We start from the raw sequence: 18,859 nt of genomic DNA on the forward strand, positions 1-18,859 counted from the left end.
CTCCAGACTGAACCCCCCCAGTTCCCCCAGCCGCTCCCCAGCAGACCTGTGCTCCAGACCCTGCCCCAGCTCCGTTGCCCTTCTCTGCCCACGCTCGAGTCACTCAATGGCCTTTTTGGGGTGAGGGGCCCAACGCTGAACCCACTCAGCGAGGGGCGGCCTCCCCAGTGCCCAGCACAGGGGTAAGATCTTTACATTTCAAAAATTGCCTATTAATATGTTTTCATATCAGTTATATTTTAGAACATCTGAAATTCTGAAAGAACAGTTTCCTGTATATGCTGATTTGTCATGCACATCATCATAGCTTGCTGGACCCTGCTCTACAGAAATCCAATGGAGTTTCAAACACTGTACTTTGAAAATAATTATGTTCTCTGTTTAGTAAAACTGTTTTCTTTAGACTTATTTTTTTCCATTTGCCACACTCCTCTCTAGGAAACGGCACTTAACACAAAAGACCTAAATGTTCGCAGCTGACTACAAAAATACAAGTTATTCACAGTATTATTTAAATCTCTAGATAACAAGAAATTCTGAAATTGCATCTTAAGCTTTAAGCTCTTTCATCTGAAAGCTGTCATGTACAGCCTCAGGACCGAAAGTGGCAGGGGACACTTTATCACAGTATTTCCATCAGACATTAAGGTACTGCACATATGTTGTACCACATGATACACCTGGTTTATAACTGGAAGGCTACACCATCTTCCTTCTTCAAATGCTTAAATATTGTGAGTTTACATTTGTTCTAACTGTGATTTACTGATAGTTTTCAACATCATGGTTTTTAAAAAAACCCACACTCCACCTGTTACACAAGGAAAAATTAAATGCTCCTGTATTTCCTGTACTTTCCCCAGCACTGGACACCCTGAAGGTTCAGCTGGTCAGGGTGCTGAGCCATCTTCTCTAGACCAGGCTTTTGCCAAGAAAGACTGAACCAGATGATCCATGAGGTCCCTTCCAACCTGGTATTTTATGATTCCTCCATCACTGTAAATTACAGAGCATCATCAAGGAGTGCCACTTCTTCCCTACAATCATTCGGTACCTTTGCTAAAGGTACTGAGCTGCAAGTGTAGGCTCTCAACTAGAAAGATTTCCGCTGAAGCTGCTGGGATGCTGCACAAGCACACAATGTCTCTGTGATAACCACACCCCACAACCAGCACCATGCCCAGTTTAAAAGCCAGAAATACACGTCCTTTGCCACACAGAGCAATAGGAAGACTTTTACACCACACATCCTAGAATCTGCCATTGTCATCTATGTGTAATGGCAATTCTCAGGGTCTGTTCTCTTTTGAGAAAGAACTGCATAGCTTCAGATATGTTTACACAAAAACTTCAAAAGCAAAGTATTCAGAGACTAATGTAAAACCAGCTTATGCAGCTGGAAAGAAGACAAGCCTTCAGGCATGCAGCCTCTAGTTAAATTTCTGTTTAAAGAAATTACATGTTCCTTTGCCAGTCCAAAATAGAAGTTTGTAAGCCTGATAACTGTAATACAGGATTTTCCTTGAGAATACAGAGGAAAAAAATACCTAAGACAGTTCTCAGCAAATGATTCACTTCTCATATATTTTACTGGGTAATCCTTCTCCCCACTTTTTTTTAATTTCACTTCACAAAGCAATGCATTCAGGCAGGTATTACATGACTGCTACCGTAAGAATCAGTTGCAAAAGAGGTACTTTTTTGCCTGCAAAGTCCTAGTTCATTTAAGCCCTAATTCAGATTGGCTGAAAACTCGTTTGTTCTAAAGGCTCAAAAGAATTTATAAATCCACCTTTCCCCAAGGGTTCAAACCTAGCTATATGACAGACATCTCAGGGTTTCTAATGGTTAAACTTCTCTAATGTAAAACTAGGACTTATGTACTGACAATACATTCTGATTGCAGAGCAGTGCAAATTCGGTTACTACAGATGGAGCAGTTGAGGGTCCTGGCAGTCCCACACACAGCCTCTCCTGAGCCTCAGCAACAGGAGGAAGGGTGGGCACATATGCCTGCATTTTGCAGGAGTTATAACAGGATTGTAGAACAAGAACTTCTCCATTTAATAAAAAAGGCAAGACTTCAGTTTCCCACTCCCCAATTCCCTAAAATAAGAGAAAGGAGGGAAAGAAAAAAAAAATCCTGAAGAAAATGGAAAAAAAAGCAAACCCCGGTGTAAGCCATGCCTGATGTCTCTTCCTAAAACCCTTGAGCCACAACACTTGCTGTGAGCTTCCACCAGGACATCTCACTTGTGTAGGCTCTGCCTGCTCTAGACAGAAATGACACAGGACAGTGATTGCAGGTGTCATAGTGGAAAGATGACCCAGTGCAGAACGTTCTCTTGACAGCCCTGTGCATCCCATTACAATCACCATGTGTCCTAGAAATTGGGTTTCTGATGAATGTCTGCACATTTTAGGTATACTCTTCGCCAGATGAGAAGCGCAAAACAGATCTGGGAAGTTAATCCTAAATACCTTGTTGAAAGCTTAACAATAAGTGCTAGATGAAGCTGACCCGAGAGCCTACTGATGTAAGTCTTTCACGCTCAAGACCTGTATGCTGACCCAGACACATGTTAAAACTTCAAGTCCTACAACAACAGTTTAACACACAAGTAAGATTCACGTACATCCATGGCAGAAATAAATGGACTAAAACTCATTCTTAATGTTAGCCACAGCATAAAGCCATCTCACTTAATGTGAAGGTTTCATGTGAACTAAGACCAATGGGAAAGTAAAAACTTTCAGTTCAGACTGAGATTACAGGTCTGTATGTCTATCAGTTACAGATTCTCAAAATGCTGAGCAAAAATCCAAAATATCAGCAGGATTGGCAAGAAATTTAGTCTTTTAATTCCTTTAGAAGGAATTATTCCAGAGTTAGACTCATTCTGAAATTTTTCATTTAGACAGAAAACCTTGTCCTGTTCCCGACCACAATTCTCTTATGAAACCTAGTTTCGAATTTATTACCTCCACTATTCAGCAGAAGAGCGACAAGGTCTTAACTCTGTCATTATTAATATCCACAACAGGAAGACAAGGTTTGGATGTTGGCCAAGAAAAATCTGTCCATTGAATTGCAGCAGTTCCCCTGATAACAGTCTACTTCAAACCTCACAAAATGCTCCAAAATGAGTGGGGAAAACAGTGATGCTTGACACACACAAAAAAAGATATACTATCCAGAGACTGATCTAGAAAGGCCGAACATGAAAGCATTCGTTTAACATGCTAACTAAAAATAACGTGCAAGAGCTTGTCAGATCAGTATGCTCACCATTTTGCATGAGCAAGCCCCTAATGATATCCCAACAAAATAAGTTTGTTTACCATTAACTTCTATGTATATACATTAACCTCAAGAATGTTTTTATCTTCACAGCAGTAACTTACATACAGGCAAGGGCTTTCATGTCAGTCAGCCCAATCATAGCTGAGTTAAAGGGATAACAGAGTCATCCTCCTCCCTACATCTACTCTGCCTTCCCAGCTCCATACCATCCCTATTCCTTATATCTTAAAGGACAGAAACACAAGATGGAAAGGACCAAAAGACAATATGGGAAACTTATGCAACAAAAGCTTCGCTTCTGTGCCTTCCTCTTCAGCTTCTCATCCATCTAGTCTTTCCATTACATTCTCAGTGAAAGAGATACAGGTATAAGCTAATAAAACTAAGCATTATAAAACTCAAATATTTGTTGATGGAAGTTTAAATGCATATAGCTGTATTCCAGCTATAGTGCTGGTAACTGAATTCATATTGCAGGATCCTAATAAAATGGTTAGAGAAATTTTACTTTGGGTGCCAACATCAAAGTCTTTCAGCTCTCTCCAAAGCTTAAATTCTTGGAAGCTGTGCCACCTGAAGATGGTTTGGGTAGCACACACATGGTGTTACACTTTGCATACATCTCCATTCTTCCAACTGCAGTAACTGGTCTAATGAAAAATACGTCTCTCTACAAACCTCCCCTTCACAGATCATCATGACGATGATACCACCACCACAACTTCACAGATGTTCTTATAGGACTCGAAAACCTGCAGGAATGCCATCATTTTAACTGCCATCAGCAAAGCATCCTTAGCACAGCAGACACCAGCAAAATGCCATTTCATCCCACTTGCTTCAGCCCTTCCCCCACATCAGAGGAGAGGCAGAACGATCAAGGCTAAGCTTTGCCATTAAGCCTGTTCTAATGTGGCTGCACCCTCCTAGTCAGCAGTCCGCCATGCACAAAAGTCGCAGGTCACCTAGACCTGAGCCATGTCCCCTGACCTGTGAGAGTTAGAGCCATCAACCAGATGCTGACTGACAGCTTGGCAGGAGCACGACTCTGGATTTGATGCAAATTCAAAATCCCACCCAAAAAATCAAATTACCGAGAAGCAAGAAAAACTTACACTTTCTTACACTTTCCTGTAAGAAAAACAATCTAATTCCCATGTAATAAAGAAATTTATTTTTCAATAATGGAAATCCATTCTTTTCACCAGGATGTCTATTCCTAGGTGCCACATTTTTTTCTTGTTAATAGTATTTTTCTTTCCTCAATGTGAGTCACTCTGGAAAATGTCACTTGCTTGAAAGAGAAAAATTGACAAACAAACCCAACTGTCATGAAAATTAATGTTCACTGCTCTATATTACAACTACCACATACCGATAACTTAAACTTCAGTCAGAAAAGAAAAGTTCCAAATTACTCAACAATAGTAACTGGCTTCAGGACAAGGAAACAAAATTTAAATCTGCAACTGTTAAAATACTTTCTACTAGTACATTGCTAAGCACATGATCTGTTTGGCTTTGCTCTAATTTGGCTGGGAAGTCTTTCGCAGAAAGACGGAAAATGTTTTTGATGGCTTGTTCAAAAGGAAAAATAGCCATTTATCAGGTTATGTAAAAATCTCATACTTGCATTGGAAACTACAGTTTGGCAGAACACATTTAATTACCGTTGGCTCTTCTAGAACATTAAGTAAAAAATAACTACGTTATAATCGCATTAAGGGTTTGCCTTTGTTGGTTTAAGACAAAGATTTTAGTCAAAGGCCTCATTAAATCTTAGATCATTCTGCGCAGATCTTAGCTCTTCCATGGTCTACAAAAACAAGGAAGTACAGTTATAATCCACAGAAACAAAAGAAAGATGGAAAGACTTCCAAGCATTTTTATGCTCAAGACATAAAGAGGAACATTTTCCCTCTCAAACAAAAATTGTTCATTAGAAACTATAGGTGTTGAAATGAGATTATTTGTGAAATCAACCCTCAAAATCAGAGTCAAACACTTCAGTCCATATAGGCAATATTGTAAATATGTGCTCTTAAGTACACACCCAACAAGGCTCAAGTGAAAAAATACTGTGAGCCACAATCAGATGGAGACTGGCTTCAGCAAGGTTGTAGTAACTCAAAATTACATAATCCATTACAGCCAAAATTTGCATAGTATGCCCACTCATCCTCCAAAATATTTTTGTCTCGCGCTATATAAATTCAACGTACTCTTTGCATACTGACCACAATTAGGAAAACACACTACACAACTGACTTAAAAACTGTGTTGCATAGGAAAATAAAAATTAGAGTTTTATGACCACAGTCAAGGATGACAGTTTCTGTATGAACCTGCAGAACTGCAAATTGTGAACTACAGGTGTCCTAATGCACACAAATATTTTCATTACAGATTAATCAGGTTCAAGTGTTCACCTGATTTTGAGTTTTGGCACCAGTGAAAGTTTTGCTTTTGTAATACGCTTACATCTTGCTTCATTTCCCTTAGAGACGCTGTAAAACCTACCACAGCCATCATCCTAAAAGCACAGTATTCCTTATATATTCAACAGCCAGAATGACATCCTTCTACTTGCATTAATGACTTAGTTAGCAAGGTAGTTAATTATCCACCTCCTTCTGGACAGGTTCTAAGCATTGGCAAGATAACTAACACTTTCTGCAAGGAACATTCTTGTCTTGTAAGTACCAGTATTAAATAAGAGTTCATTTGCAAGTTGCTTATGTGAACTATTCTTTATATTTAAACGTTGCATTTGAGTAAACTGACATCACAGATTAAGGCTATACTCATACCAAATGGATATACTAGATCCAATCTGTTATGTAAATTAAAATGTCTAGTGTTGATTAGAAAACCATAAACTCTGCTGTATCTGCAAGATGTATACTTACGAAGTTCTGCTGCGTTAATTTAAGGATTTAATTGAAGGATTTAATGCAATTAACAGGCAAGCAAACTCACTGCTCCTTTTGTCCACTTAAGTGACAGACGTTGCCTCCCTCATCTCCCAGCCATGTATGATTACGTCCCGAACTGTGAAAATGTACTCTTCAGTTTTTTATTTTTAAATTCCACTCCCTTTCCAAGGCAAGGGCTGTTTTAATTTATTTTAAGCTTTGAAGTAATCTCTCCTCTCTCCTAACAAAATTATTGGTAAGGTAAATAAAACTGTTTCACAACTTGAACTAATTTGATCATGACACAATACTTTCACAACTGACCTGTACTGCTCCCATCAATAGTTCATTCTATGCCCAACATAATAGACATCATATGAATACTTACCTTTCACCTTGTATATGTTAAAAAAAAAAAACTTGCCAGACTTCATGATTGAAGGAAGGGGTTACAGATTTTTTCACTGCAGAAGCGCTAAAATCCATTATCACTTATTTTGGGGAAGGAGCAGAAAGTTAAAGGTGAAAGGGAACAGTGAACTAAACAGAAAGCACAAAGACACACTTTCAGCTTCCCCACATCACCTATAACGCCTAAATAATAAAATAATAAAGAAAAAATGAAAAATAACTTTATATGGCAACTTTATAGTCTGCAGCATAGCCCCTGGATTTCTTCAGTCTTTACAGATGTGGCCAATAATTTAAAAACAAAATTTAACAGAAGGGTGTTGAAGCAGAAGTGCACGTGCCAGCCAGGAGGCAGAGCAACTCCCCTGCTATGCTGAGCCAGGGCCGCGGTTAATGTGATGTCCAAACACTGCCACCCCAAAGGTGTTACAGCAGAATCCAGCAGGAGGACGAAGGGAAACCAGTTAATGTGTAATTTAATAACAAATGCATCTTTAGATTAATTTAATCCATTATCAGACCTGAAAATCAAATTTTGACACAGAGCATTAAGAAGGAAAAAGAATCTGATGTGCTTTATCAGTGTTGCTCACCCTGACCTGAAACACAGCTCAGTTTCTCCTGTCCATTCACATTTCAACCCAAGGGACCTGCCAGTAATCAGAGATCAAGTGCAAACCCATTCATAACGTAGGATTAGTGCATTTGAAACCAAAAAGACCATCCTTTTTTCCTGAACTACTAAGCCACTTTCATCAGAAAATGTGCAGGAGAACACATCCTGAGCTGCAGGTATTTTCCAAATTATGAATAACCACCTTATGGAGTTTTAAGTCACAGATGTTTATTAAATTTAGTATCTAGTTTTAGTGAAAAAAAACCCCACCCTTTCACTCACATATGAACTCTACATATGCTGTATCTACCATCCAAAAGTTTAAGATCTGTTAATGAGAAGCACCGTGGCCTACTGGAAGAAGATGCTGAATTCCCAGATTCTGGTCCATTTTTTAGATAGCATGATCAAGCCTTTATCATTTGCAATATGTTTAAAAAATGAAGTGGAAATAATGGTGTTTATAATATTTTTAAAGCATTTTCACATTTACTGCTAAAATAAATGCTATGTAAGAGATCAACACTGTTGTTGACACTGGATTATAAGGCGAAGAGGTACTGATTTCTTACCACCCCCTGGCTGAAATTTACAGGACTAAGAAAAACTCAAGTATTAGTTTTTACTGGTTTGGTGGTTTTTAATAACTGATTATTGACATTTTGCAATTATAAATTTTGTCTTTATCTCAATTTTAAATTCTGTAATTCTCTAGAGCTAACAAGAGTTTGGAAAGCATGAAATGACTCCTTTTCACCCACATAAAACTCCTTTTTCCTAGCCCTAGTCCTTGCAAGTTTTACAATACATCAGCCTTATTCTTGGTTTCCTTTAACAAACAATTTCCCCTGAAGAATTAAAGAAGAAAAATCATTTTTGAGCCAGTAAGTTTTTTCTTTTTTCTTTTTTCTTTTTTTTTATGATGGGTTATTTGAAGCTGCTCAGGTTTTGGAGTATCAGGATAAATGTCAGGGAGATAAATCACCAACACACCTCGTGAAACTTGCTGCAACACTCTCAGTAAACAAGCTGGAACATATGGTTACAATTATGATTTGTATGACCACAGAAATCAGAAGCTGTAGTCACGAACCACAGCCTCACCATGCTATGTACAGTACATACTCAACGATGGTCCCTACCCTGAACAGCTTACAATCAACATACAGGGCAAGAGACAGAGAGGGGCTGACAGAGAGAAAAGGCAATAATTAGTCAGCACAGCAGCAGAGCTCCCAGCACACCACCCGCCTAGGCAGAGGCCTTACAGAAGAGTTAAGAACATATAAGCCTTGAGAATGTTTAGTGGGAAGTATTTTGTCACGGCTGTAAGGGTGCAGTGGCAGGAGCCAAGGGTGCCCAGGAGCGTCTGCCTCTCCAGAGGAAAAGAAAAAAAAAAAACACACTACTGTTTGCTCCCTGCAAATGTGTAAGACTCTCCAGAGTCAATGGAAGACTTTCAAGAACTATCAAGCCCAGGGCCTTAGAGTACAAATTGATCTTTTGGGAAAGACGCTTTGCTATGATTGGTATCAGCATCCGAGGGGTCCCAGAGTGAAAGTTCATACTACCTGACGAGCTAGTTCTAAATCACTTGTGGTTTACTATAAAAAAACACATTGCTGAAGATTACAAAACAGACAAAGAATTTCTAAAATAATTTGTGATTGAATGCCCCAAGAGTTTGGGGGACCTGAAGCCAAGGCATGCTACCAGAAGGGCTACTGCTGTGTAACTGTTCTATACTCTCACCATTCAAAACCACAAAGATAACTTAGATTTCAAGGAAAACAAAAAACACAACACAGTGTATGTCAAAGGAAGCAGGTAAAACCTTGACAGTGAACACATCTCTGGCCTGCAGAGATCTATGCCAGAGGCAATGTTTTTCTGTGCTACTGTGATTGAGACAGAAGATGAGTTTTATCTTGAGAAAAAAGGCAACCAAGACTCTCAAAAGGGACATTTAGGCACTGCTCTGACAGTAGTTCAACCTAACTTCAAACCAGCTTCTACGGTCCTCAGAGCACCAAAGCACAGGTTTCAGTCAAGATGAAGCTGCTCTAGAACCCAGCTTGCTGGGCAGCTCTTGCAGACTGAGCCTGCCACAACTACACCACTATTAACACTCAACTACTTCCTCTCAAAAAGCATGTGCCTGACCTGCAGCCACGTTTTGCTTCAGTTCAGCCACATTTTTAGAGAAACTAAGGGAAAGGTTAAATATCTGGACACTATCTAAATCTTCACATTCAGGGAGGTCAAAATGCCACGATTACAGCGACAAGAGGGTAACGCTGTTACGGACTGTAAGCAAGAAAGAAGATGAACAGATGGAACCTGGAAAGACGTCTCAGATCTACATTTTCATTACGGTGAGTATGAACGGGCAATTAAACATTGACTAAGCACCAGGGAGTTAGACAAGGTTGTAGTTATGTAGCAAATCATACACCAGATGTGTGACACATCACAAAAAGCCTCTGGAAGGGAGAAACAACTAGCTGAAATATCTGTTATTAGAAGGAAACCTTGTTAGAATCATAAGAAATAACAAATCTTTGATAGCTTTTTGTGTCTTTCTACTTTGACATGTTTCAATCTAGACAGTACAAATCAGGCTACGTAAAATTGAAGGAAAAGGTATTAATGTAAAACACAAAATATGAATAAAGAGTTTTCTCTTAAAGATAACCATGCAAATGGTCCTACTAACCAAAAAAAAATAGGAATAAGCTATAGTATATATGTCAGAGATGTACAACACAGGTCATCAGGTGCCTTTGATATGCCATCGATCACATTAATGCTGAATGACATAACGCAGAATGAAGGATACACTTACATGATAGAAAGTCACTAATGGTCAGGAATGTTTGTCTAGTTCCAAACAGAGTACAGACATGAGAAAATGAGTCACCATTGACCACTATACATTGAATTACACAATATATATTAATGCTACAACAGTACATTTGTGGACCAGATTACTTATGATGATTGCTTAGATGATTAATGAAGATGAATCCGGCTACTGCCTTTTCATTAGTTTCTTACAGGTACAACGTTGCATCCATTACATCTATGAACATCTAAACAGCACAAAGTCATTTAGATCTGTAGTAACTCCCGAGGACTGCAAGACGCATTGAAGTGTTGGGTTTTTTAATAACAAGTTATCAAGTGGATCAACTATTTCAAATGAAACCATTTTTAAAATTGACTTATTTTTCAATAGTCTTGAGTTAGCACTATTATTTTCCTGTCTTAGCATATCACCTGTTTGGCAGTTCCTCATTGTAACATGAATTTTATTTTGCAAGGAAAAAAATGACTAATTAAAAAGTTCTGCTTGCCCACAAAAAGTTTTCTCAACTTGATTAACTGTGGACCATGAACTGACAAATGCTAATACTACTTCAAAAAAAGAGAAGAGTATTTAAAACCAACAACAAAAAAATTTTTTGAAGGTAAGTTGGTTCAATGTACCTTGTGAACCAAGAAAAACAAATTTATAATATATTACATCTAATCTCTAGTGCCATGAACATCTATGTCATTTATGCCTTCACAACACATCAACAACATAGTACCACATCTAGCAGCACTTTACAATTATTTTGCACAGCTACAGAAAGACTGCAAAGACAAGGCAAAGTTGACTCAGTATAGAAGAATGTCCTTTACAAAGTTACAAATATCATTATTTCTCCCCTCATTCCAACCCAAACTTGCTTTATTTAACTACTGGAGGGTAACATAATTGGCAATACCATTTAATCAAGGCATTTTATGTGCAGGATGGAGAAAGGTACTTGTACACAGAAAACTTGCACACAGCCAGAGGCCAAACGAAGAAGTACATTGTGTGAGGATGTTGGCTGTATAGTTTCAGGGTTAAGGAGACTTATGAGAGGAAAAAAAATAGGCTATGAAGGATAAGAAGCAGGAGAATGTTAACTGTGGGAAAGGGTAAACTTCTGCTCATATTGTGTATAATTATCACGCCTGCTGAATCACAAGGAAGGAAAGGGGGGGTGGATTTAAAATACTGTGCTTATATTAGTTTGTTGATCTACTGCTGCTGTGCAAGTCACTGCAAAATAGGCATAACAATACATGGTAATGTAGATGATCATGGTATCAAGTTAAATGGTTTCAAATTAACAAGTACAATCATTATTTTTAGGCCTCGAAATTTCATATGAAAAATAAATGCTTTTTAAAACCAAGCTCCTACCTCTTTTCAACATAACTGAGCAACATAAAAGTGAATTTTCAATTCTTCCATTCTTCTTTCAATTCTTATCCAGTAGCGATTATAAAATACACAAAACTAACAAACACAATACAGAAATCAAGTTTTCCACATCTGTTCATTGCTCCAAACTTGCTTCCATTCCATAACAGAGTATGAATTTGTGTTGCTGTCTTCTAATCTGTATTGCTCTCTACTCTGTACCTGATTCTGCATAAAACAAAGGATTGCAAGGACTTAAGAGTTAGTATGGATGGGCAAATACATAACTTACTCTACCAATTCTATTGTGTCTCCGTTTCATCTATAGTCCAAGATCGTATACAGGCAAATAATCAGACATAAAAAACATTAACCAACTGTTTGAGCAAACTGAAAAAAATATTTCTATTTCCTAACAGGATGTCATACTTATTTTCCCCTTTCCCAGGCAGGTCATTAAAAAGCCCTTCACAAAGGCTTTTTTATTCTAAGCTTTATATGAAGATACTTAATTCACTGAGAGAAGAGATGGCACTTCAGGTACTCATGAAAGGCAAGAAAGTAAGTGTAGGAGTATCCCAAGAGTGTTGTTAAGAGAATGGTTCAAGAGAAGCGAAGGGGGTGGAAGTGCAGGAAGAGACAAGAACAGACGTAGGCTGAGACCTTAAGAGCTTGCATTAAGAAATGCAAAATTGATATACAGGAAGCAAAAAGTCATGGGCAGATATGATTTCAGACGACCTACAGAGGAAGGCAGGAGCAGTGGCAATTCAGATGGACTTTATGAATCAATGAAGTAATCACAAAAGGAAAAAAGCTGTTTTGCCTTTGGCAGCACTAAGGCAGAAAGACACTCCAGAGTAATTAGAGAGATGAGAAACAAGAAGAATAAAAGGTAAGCAGAGGTATCAAAACATCCAGTGAGAACTGTTCCCCAGTCACAAGCAAAAGTACAAACCACATACTGAAAACTGCTTTGGATAGACATTTTAAGAGCAATTTTCTCTCGCAGTTGAAAAGAAGGAAGAGAATGTACCTGTTGGGACTCTCTAATAAAAAGGTTGCAAGGGACAATTTAATTAATTTCTCAGTTTAAATAAAACTGCAAACCAAGTGACTGTTTTCCGACGCATTTACGTTATGGGCACAACCCAAGCATGGCGGTGGTCTACCCCATAGCATATAAACTGGAAACCTGGAAGGAGATGTGTGTTCCAGCAGCACACTGAGCTGTGTGCAACCTCATCTTACACAACAGCAGCGATGCGTTCAGCTGCACCGAGTTACAGAGACATGCTCTTTTACTGCCTCCATGAGGAGATCGATGTGCACTGCCACAGACTGGAAAATATTTTCTGGCAGACAACTTGCGGCCTGAACTTTAATATCCCCTGGGGATGCTGCCAGTGAATGGATTTCACAAAAGAGCAAAATAAATAGTATCAGTTTTAACAGCAATTGACTTGCAAAGTGTTACTCAGTTTAATCAGGGAAAAAGACAATAACATATACCTTTACTGTGTATGTATTTTATTTTATTCTTATCATATGGAAAAGAAAAACCTTTAGGAAGAATTTTTATATGTAATACGCACAGCAATAAAACACATCTGGTGTGGGGAAAAAGAGTTGCCACCAGCTAAAACACAGTCTATAGCATAACAAACGTGAGAACCCTTCTTCTTAAAAAATGGCATCAGGTCTTTCATATTCTTCAGTCAATATTTCTCTATAGCAAACAGTCCACGCATAAAAGGTCAGAATCTAGTCATACTATTCAGGAAAAAACATTAGCCAACCTACTGGGAAAGTCATACACTACAACGTGTTACAAAAATTCTTATCTAGGTCACTCCTTCACGCCACAGAATCCTTGAGACTTGAAAGGGGCCTCCTGAGACCACCTAGTCCAACCTTCAGACCACGCAGAGCCACAGAACAGGTAACCACATCCACTGATTAAGTATAAAGAATAAAATATGCATGTAAAAGTATTTCTTACAACATTTTAAGTCATAAGTAACTCGAAGCACTATTTGTTTGCTTGTTTGGGTTTATTTAATGTCTCAATAAAATAAAAATAGGGACTAAGTGCTACTTTTACCATGTGCTGTCCTGCAGGTATCCCTGCAGTGTCTGCACATGTAATTGCTTCAGATTCTAACACAACTCAAGAGGGACCACACACAATTACAATCTGAGCAGGCCTATGGAAGCTTTTCTATACTGAGCATGTACACTGGTATCACCTGTTGAAAAAGAAATGGGCTACAGGTGTGTTTGTAAGAGAGGTCACATGAAGGCAATACTTCATAAGGTTTGAAATCTAGTTTATAGAAAACAAGACTCACTTGCCACCCCAGATGCAATTCCATAAAGTAGTCCTCCTCCATCTGTTTGCTGCTGAAAGACATGGGTCCCTGGAGGAGGGCTTCTTTCTTGTCTAATGAAATTATATAGTAAAGTTTTCACAAGTCTGCTGGTGTATGGGAGACTGAAAAGAAAAAGAAAAGAGCTTTAGTTGACTCACAACTTGAAAAAACTGGCACAACAAAGCCCAGGCAGGGTACAAAGGCTGGTGTTTGGTATTAAAGACAGACAGTAACTCTCTCAGTGCTAAGCACACTGAAAAAGGGAACGAAATGCAGTCTTGCCCATACAAACCTGCACTGCCGGCAGGAGTGCTCTGCAGGAGTACCTTCAACAGCAGGATCATGGAAACTACTTTGTGTTTTCTTTTTCCAATAGTACTTTTAAATCAATCATTAAATCTGTGGAATGGTATTCTTTTACCTCAAGACACAACTGGAGAAGTATTTATGCTAGGGATAGAAACACTGTATTGCTCAGTTTTCCCTCCATGTTTTGGTTACATAGAACCGGTAACAGTTTTTCTCTGTGCTACAACCTTCCACCCAATACTTCTGTCTGTGTGAGGCTGAGGACAATCTGCAAAGACCAATGGAACACCTGACCTCACATCAGTGATTCTGACAGATGCAAGTAAAATTTCCTAGATTTAAATAAAAGGTTACAGTATTTCCACAACAGAGAGGGATTTCCACAGAAGTAATCAGTTGCTTCCCATTCCTGTATGATGTAGAGGTGAACAGAGCAGGGCTATGTGGGGGTGAACCCCAGTCCCCTCTAACCAGAACCCGTCCAACTCTTCACATGACCCTAGGTTCCCAACGACCAAATTCCCACCCCTCTCTTCAGAGGCCAAGCACCTGCTATTCCCAACTCAGAACTCTTTGACTACCTATTACCTCTTCTCCCAGACATGCCCCGTTTTGCCTCAAACCCTCAATTCCTTCAGTCCAGAGATTTAAGTACCACCAAACCCCACAAACACTGAGGCTCTACCCCTCTTCTGCCTCCAGTTGCTCTGCTCACACACTGCAGGAGTCTGCCCTGTGCTTCCCCCTCTCCCTGCCTGTCATCCCAGAGCAGTATCTCTTACACCTAGTAAAATTTTCATAAAAACAGACAATAGATAAATTTACCAAAAATCTGCCTGCATGGAATTTAAAGTTGAAAGAAGATGAATGGTAGCCTGATTAAAATGCATATAAGCCACCATGACACAGCATTTAAACAAAACAACTGACTCACCAGAGCAAGTGGTGTTACTCACACGACCAAGTTCACCACCTGCTAAGTACTTCCACTGTTGCAGCTTAAAACTCAGTGTAGCATATATTTGCAAACTTGCAAGGGGCTTCTATTTATCCGTATTGCAAGAAGGCTCACTAGCATTTCTGAGGTACATGGATTCTCTAGACTGCAGTGTTACAGAAAAAGACCCACAGCTGAATCAAAAAGTCTATCCTGAAAAGTAAAACCTGTTTTAAACTAATGAAATCACCCTCAAAAAAAATGAAGATGGCTTTCACAACAGTGAATTCCGGGTGTGAGATTTAAATCTGAAACCCTCCAACAGCCTTTACAAGTATTTGCTTTCTTGTTCTTTTTTCTTTTTGGCAGAACAAGCTCACTGTCTTCTGTTTTCAAGTACAGCCTAAATGAGCAATCAGAAGCATTTGTTTTGCCATTAGTTACCACCTCAGAACACAACATACCATCGACCATGCATCAGGTATTTGTGAATGATGCTCTCTCGTAGAATTTCTTTGTGGAATAACTGGCAGGAGAGGAAGACTATGAGAGTTGTCACAGCTTCCAAAGAAATGCTGTATGTAATATCTCTGCAGGAAAAAAAGAAAAATTGATAAAGATTAATCTACTGGGTTTGTTTACAAACTGACTTCCAAGAACACTTGGCAGCTTCACCTGAAGTTATACACTGTTTAGCACAGCGAGTTTCAACTGGGAACATGTAAACAACAAAATCAAAAACCCCAGAATCACTTCATAATAACAATGGGTTGTTTTTCTTAAGAGAAGCACTTTTTTTTTTTTTTTTTAATATGCCAAGACACTGTAAAAACATTGAGGTATTGCCCAGAACATTCCAGCTGCAATTTTCAGACTACATGCTAAAAATAATAAATATATCACAAAAGTGTGTTCTTTGTTCTGTGAAATAAAATTGTCACAAACTCATCATGCTGCCAGAGAAATGTCCAGCTAGACAAACACAGCTCCATCTGCCAGAAAAAGTGGATCCCTAAGAAAGGAATATAATACACAAATGCTAGTTCAAGCGTAAGAAACGCTCTGGATATCTACACACAGTTACTCAGTTTCAAATGGTATTTTTGAGGTAAGCAAAGTCTAAAATTGCAAGATATTACAGCCAATCCCAATGAATGTGCTGTAATGATTAAATACTGAGATCACACAGTTCAGCAAAGTTCATTAAGTTAAGGTTAATTAGGAAAAGCTGTGGAGCAAAATGGATGAGAGAGAGATCCACTATTTGGGATACCTTGTGCTTTCTGTTCCCACCTATGCCTATAATGACTTTGTTACACATCTTGTTTTCAAAAGGGGGAGAAAAATAGCATTTGCCTCCTTAATTAGTAATAAGATACCTTTTAAAAACACAATGAAAGACCTCAGACATTGGAAATCCATTAGAAAGACTGTTACTAAGTACTTTTGATGTTTCACGCACTGTTACTCTATTTCATTTCCACAGTATGCTTCACAATGCAGTATCATTAAGTTACAACAGGTGTCCAGCTTCAATTATTAAGGTTCTTTTACCTAGGAGCTACTGGACATTCAGAATCTATTTATACTTGTCAATTCCAAAGATTTTATAGTATCTCTACCAACACTTTTTTTTATAAATTTTAAAAAAAACAGCATCAATGTGTGTTAAAGTAATGATGCTAAGTTTTCTTTGTTATAATGTCACCTTCAAAAATTACATTCTTAAACCACGTATAAACATAAAACTAAGTGTTCTTTCAAATAATGACACCTTAAAAACTGCAGCGCAATCTCCCTTGAAACACAATAACCAAAGGAAAGACTGGCTGGAGTAAAACTCCTCATTAGTCTCAGGATCAGAACTTGTGGTCTTCACCAAAATGAACCGGATTGTATTTAGAAGAAGTCAGTTTGATTTTTAGCACCCGCAAATAATTTAATATTCTCCAGTGGGTTGCTAGAAATACTGTAAATAGCAGGCATTACTGTAAAGCATAAGAAGAGTTTCATTTCACTGTGTATAAACAGCTTAAGTTAAGCTCTTCTGCAGTAGCTCTAGGCCAGAGTTTCTGAGCAAAGACAGTGCTTGTTACTTGGTCAATGTCAAGAGCAAACTGGAATCACAATTTCCTGGATTGCAATCCACACAATCATACTACCTCCAACAAAAAATGTTTTTGAAAGTGAAGGTTATGAAAACTGTTTTTATTTTCTCTGACATGGCTAAAGTATTTGAATGTGTAACATTTTAAGTCACAGGTCAGGAAGGGACATACTGCTTGAATAATATTCTTCCTTAAAATCATGAAGTACATCTTAATTACTTTTAGGTTTTGTGAGTTACATGATTTTTTGCCCACTACTGAGAAAGTCAGCCAGTGCAAATGCTGATAATTAGATCAGGCCAGAGGTTCCACTGTGATCTGGTTCCACTGCAAATTCACCTCAGCCAGAAACAAGGCTGAGCTAGGAACAGCTCCTACTCCCTCTCCAAAACAGTGATGCTTTGCAATCCACCACCCAAAAAAAAAAAAAAAAAAAAAAAAAAATCTATCAAAATAAAAACACCACCTTGAAAAAAAACCCAACTTTTTAGTGATAGAAGAAAAAAAATAAATCAGAAGCTCATCATTACCAAGGCTGAGAATATAAGAACAATGTCTGCAACCCTGAGCTGATGAATGACAAGGCTAACTTCAAGACACGCTACAACGTCCACTGAATCACTGCTGAGAGGAAACAAGTTTTAGAGTCTACTATACTTTTTCTCCATTTCAATCATTCATTCATTTATTTTTATGACAAACCATACAAGTGGTACAGCAAATCTGAGAAAACATTAAAAAATTCTCTCTTTTTGTAAGATTCGGTGTAAAGAAATAAAGAGGTTACAGTAATATAGTAATTTCTTTAAAAAAAAAAAAATCTACTTTCAATACACTTATATAACTCTGAAAGAAAAAAAAAAAAAAAACAGAAAGAAAAATAAACTCATGCAGCTCTTGTTAGTGAGTTGTTCCAATTTTCTTGCTCTTCAACATCCAGTTAGGGTACATTTAACTGCAGAAATAGTCCACTAAGTCTGTAGAATCTGTTCAAATTAAATCTGCTCTGACATAAACACAACCAGAGTCCTGATATCTGGGGTAACCTCTCAGCTACAGTCATCCTTAATTTATCAGCACGAGGATAAAACTCCAGAGCACAATTATTTTCGCCACCAAGGGTCAAATGTAGTTTTCTGAAACTCAAGCATTTCTAAAGGGTCACAAGAACTACCAGGAACCTCTTTTAACTTCAAAGAAAATACTGTTTATTTATATTGAGAGACTATAGAATGGGGGGTTTGGTCTTCAATTTTTAATTTTTTTTTTTATTCAAAGCTATCAGTCATACAGAATAACTTTACATGGAATTTATGCTGATCTCCAACTTCCTCTGAAAACTGTTTGCTTGCAGATAAGGAGGAAACTAGAAATAATGAACTCATGTATCAATCACATGTCAAAATTATTTAGCTATTTATTTCAGAAAACCAGAACTGCATGATGTTTTGAGTTTCTGTGGGTTTTTTTTTTCCCTTCCCAAGTGTCTTATAAAACAACTAAAAAAATAAAAAAAACTCAGATAACACTCATGTCCCACGTAAATGGACTTCATAGAGCAATGTACCAAAGCATACACAGGGCTTTTTGAATTTTTTTTTTTTTTTTTTTGTTTCTTCTGGATTTTCTCTCTTGGAGATTTCAACA

General features: G+C 38.0%; 1 protein-coding gene across 2 annotated transcripts in view; it reads right to left on the bottom strand.

The window, feature by feature from the left end:
- The window catches only part of DYM (dymeclin), a 219,953-nt gene that overhangs the window by 164,794 nt on the left and 36,300 nt on the right, over positions 1–18,859 (bottom strand). For both annotated transcript variants that reach the window (XM_026865591.1, XM_026865592.1), the window contains exons 7-8: positions 15,569–15,694; positions 13,838–13,980 (exon numbers count right to left, since the gene is read on the bottom strand). In XM_026865591.1, coding sequence (XP_026721392.1) covers positions 13,838–13,980; positions 15,569–15,694 — 269 coding nt within the window. The remainder of the gene's footprint in view (positions 1–13,837; positions 13,981–15,568; positions 15,695–18,859) is intronic.

Source organism: Athene cunicularia, assembly GCF_003259725.1.
Source record: "Athene cunicularia isolate RWA chromosome Z unlocalized genomic scaffold, athCun1 chrZ_part1, whole genome shotgun sequence".
NCBI lineage: Eukaryota > Metazoa > Chordata > Aves > Strigiformes > Strigidae > Athene > Athene cunicularia.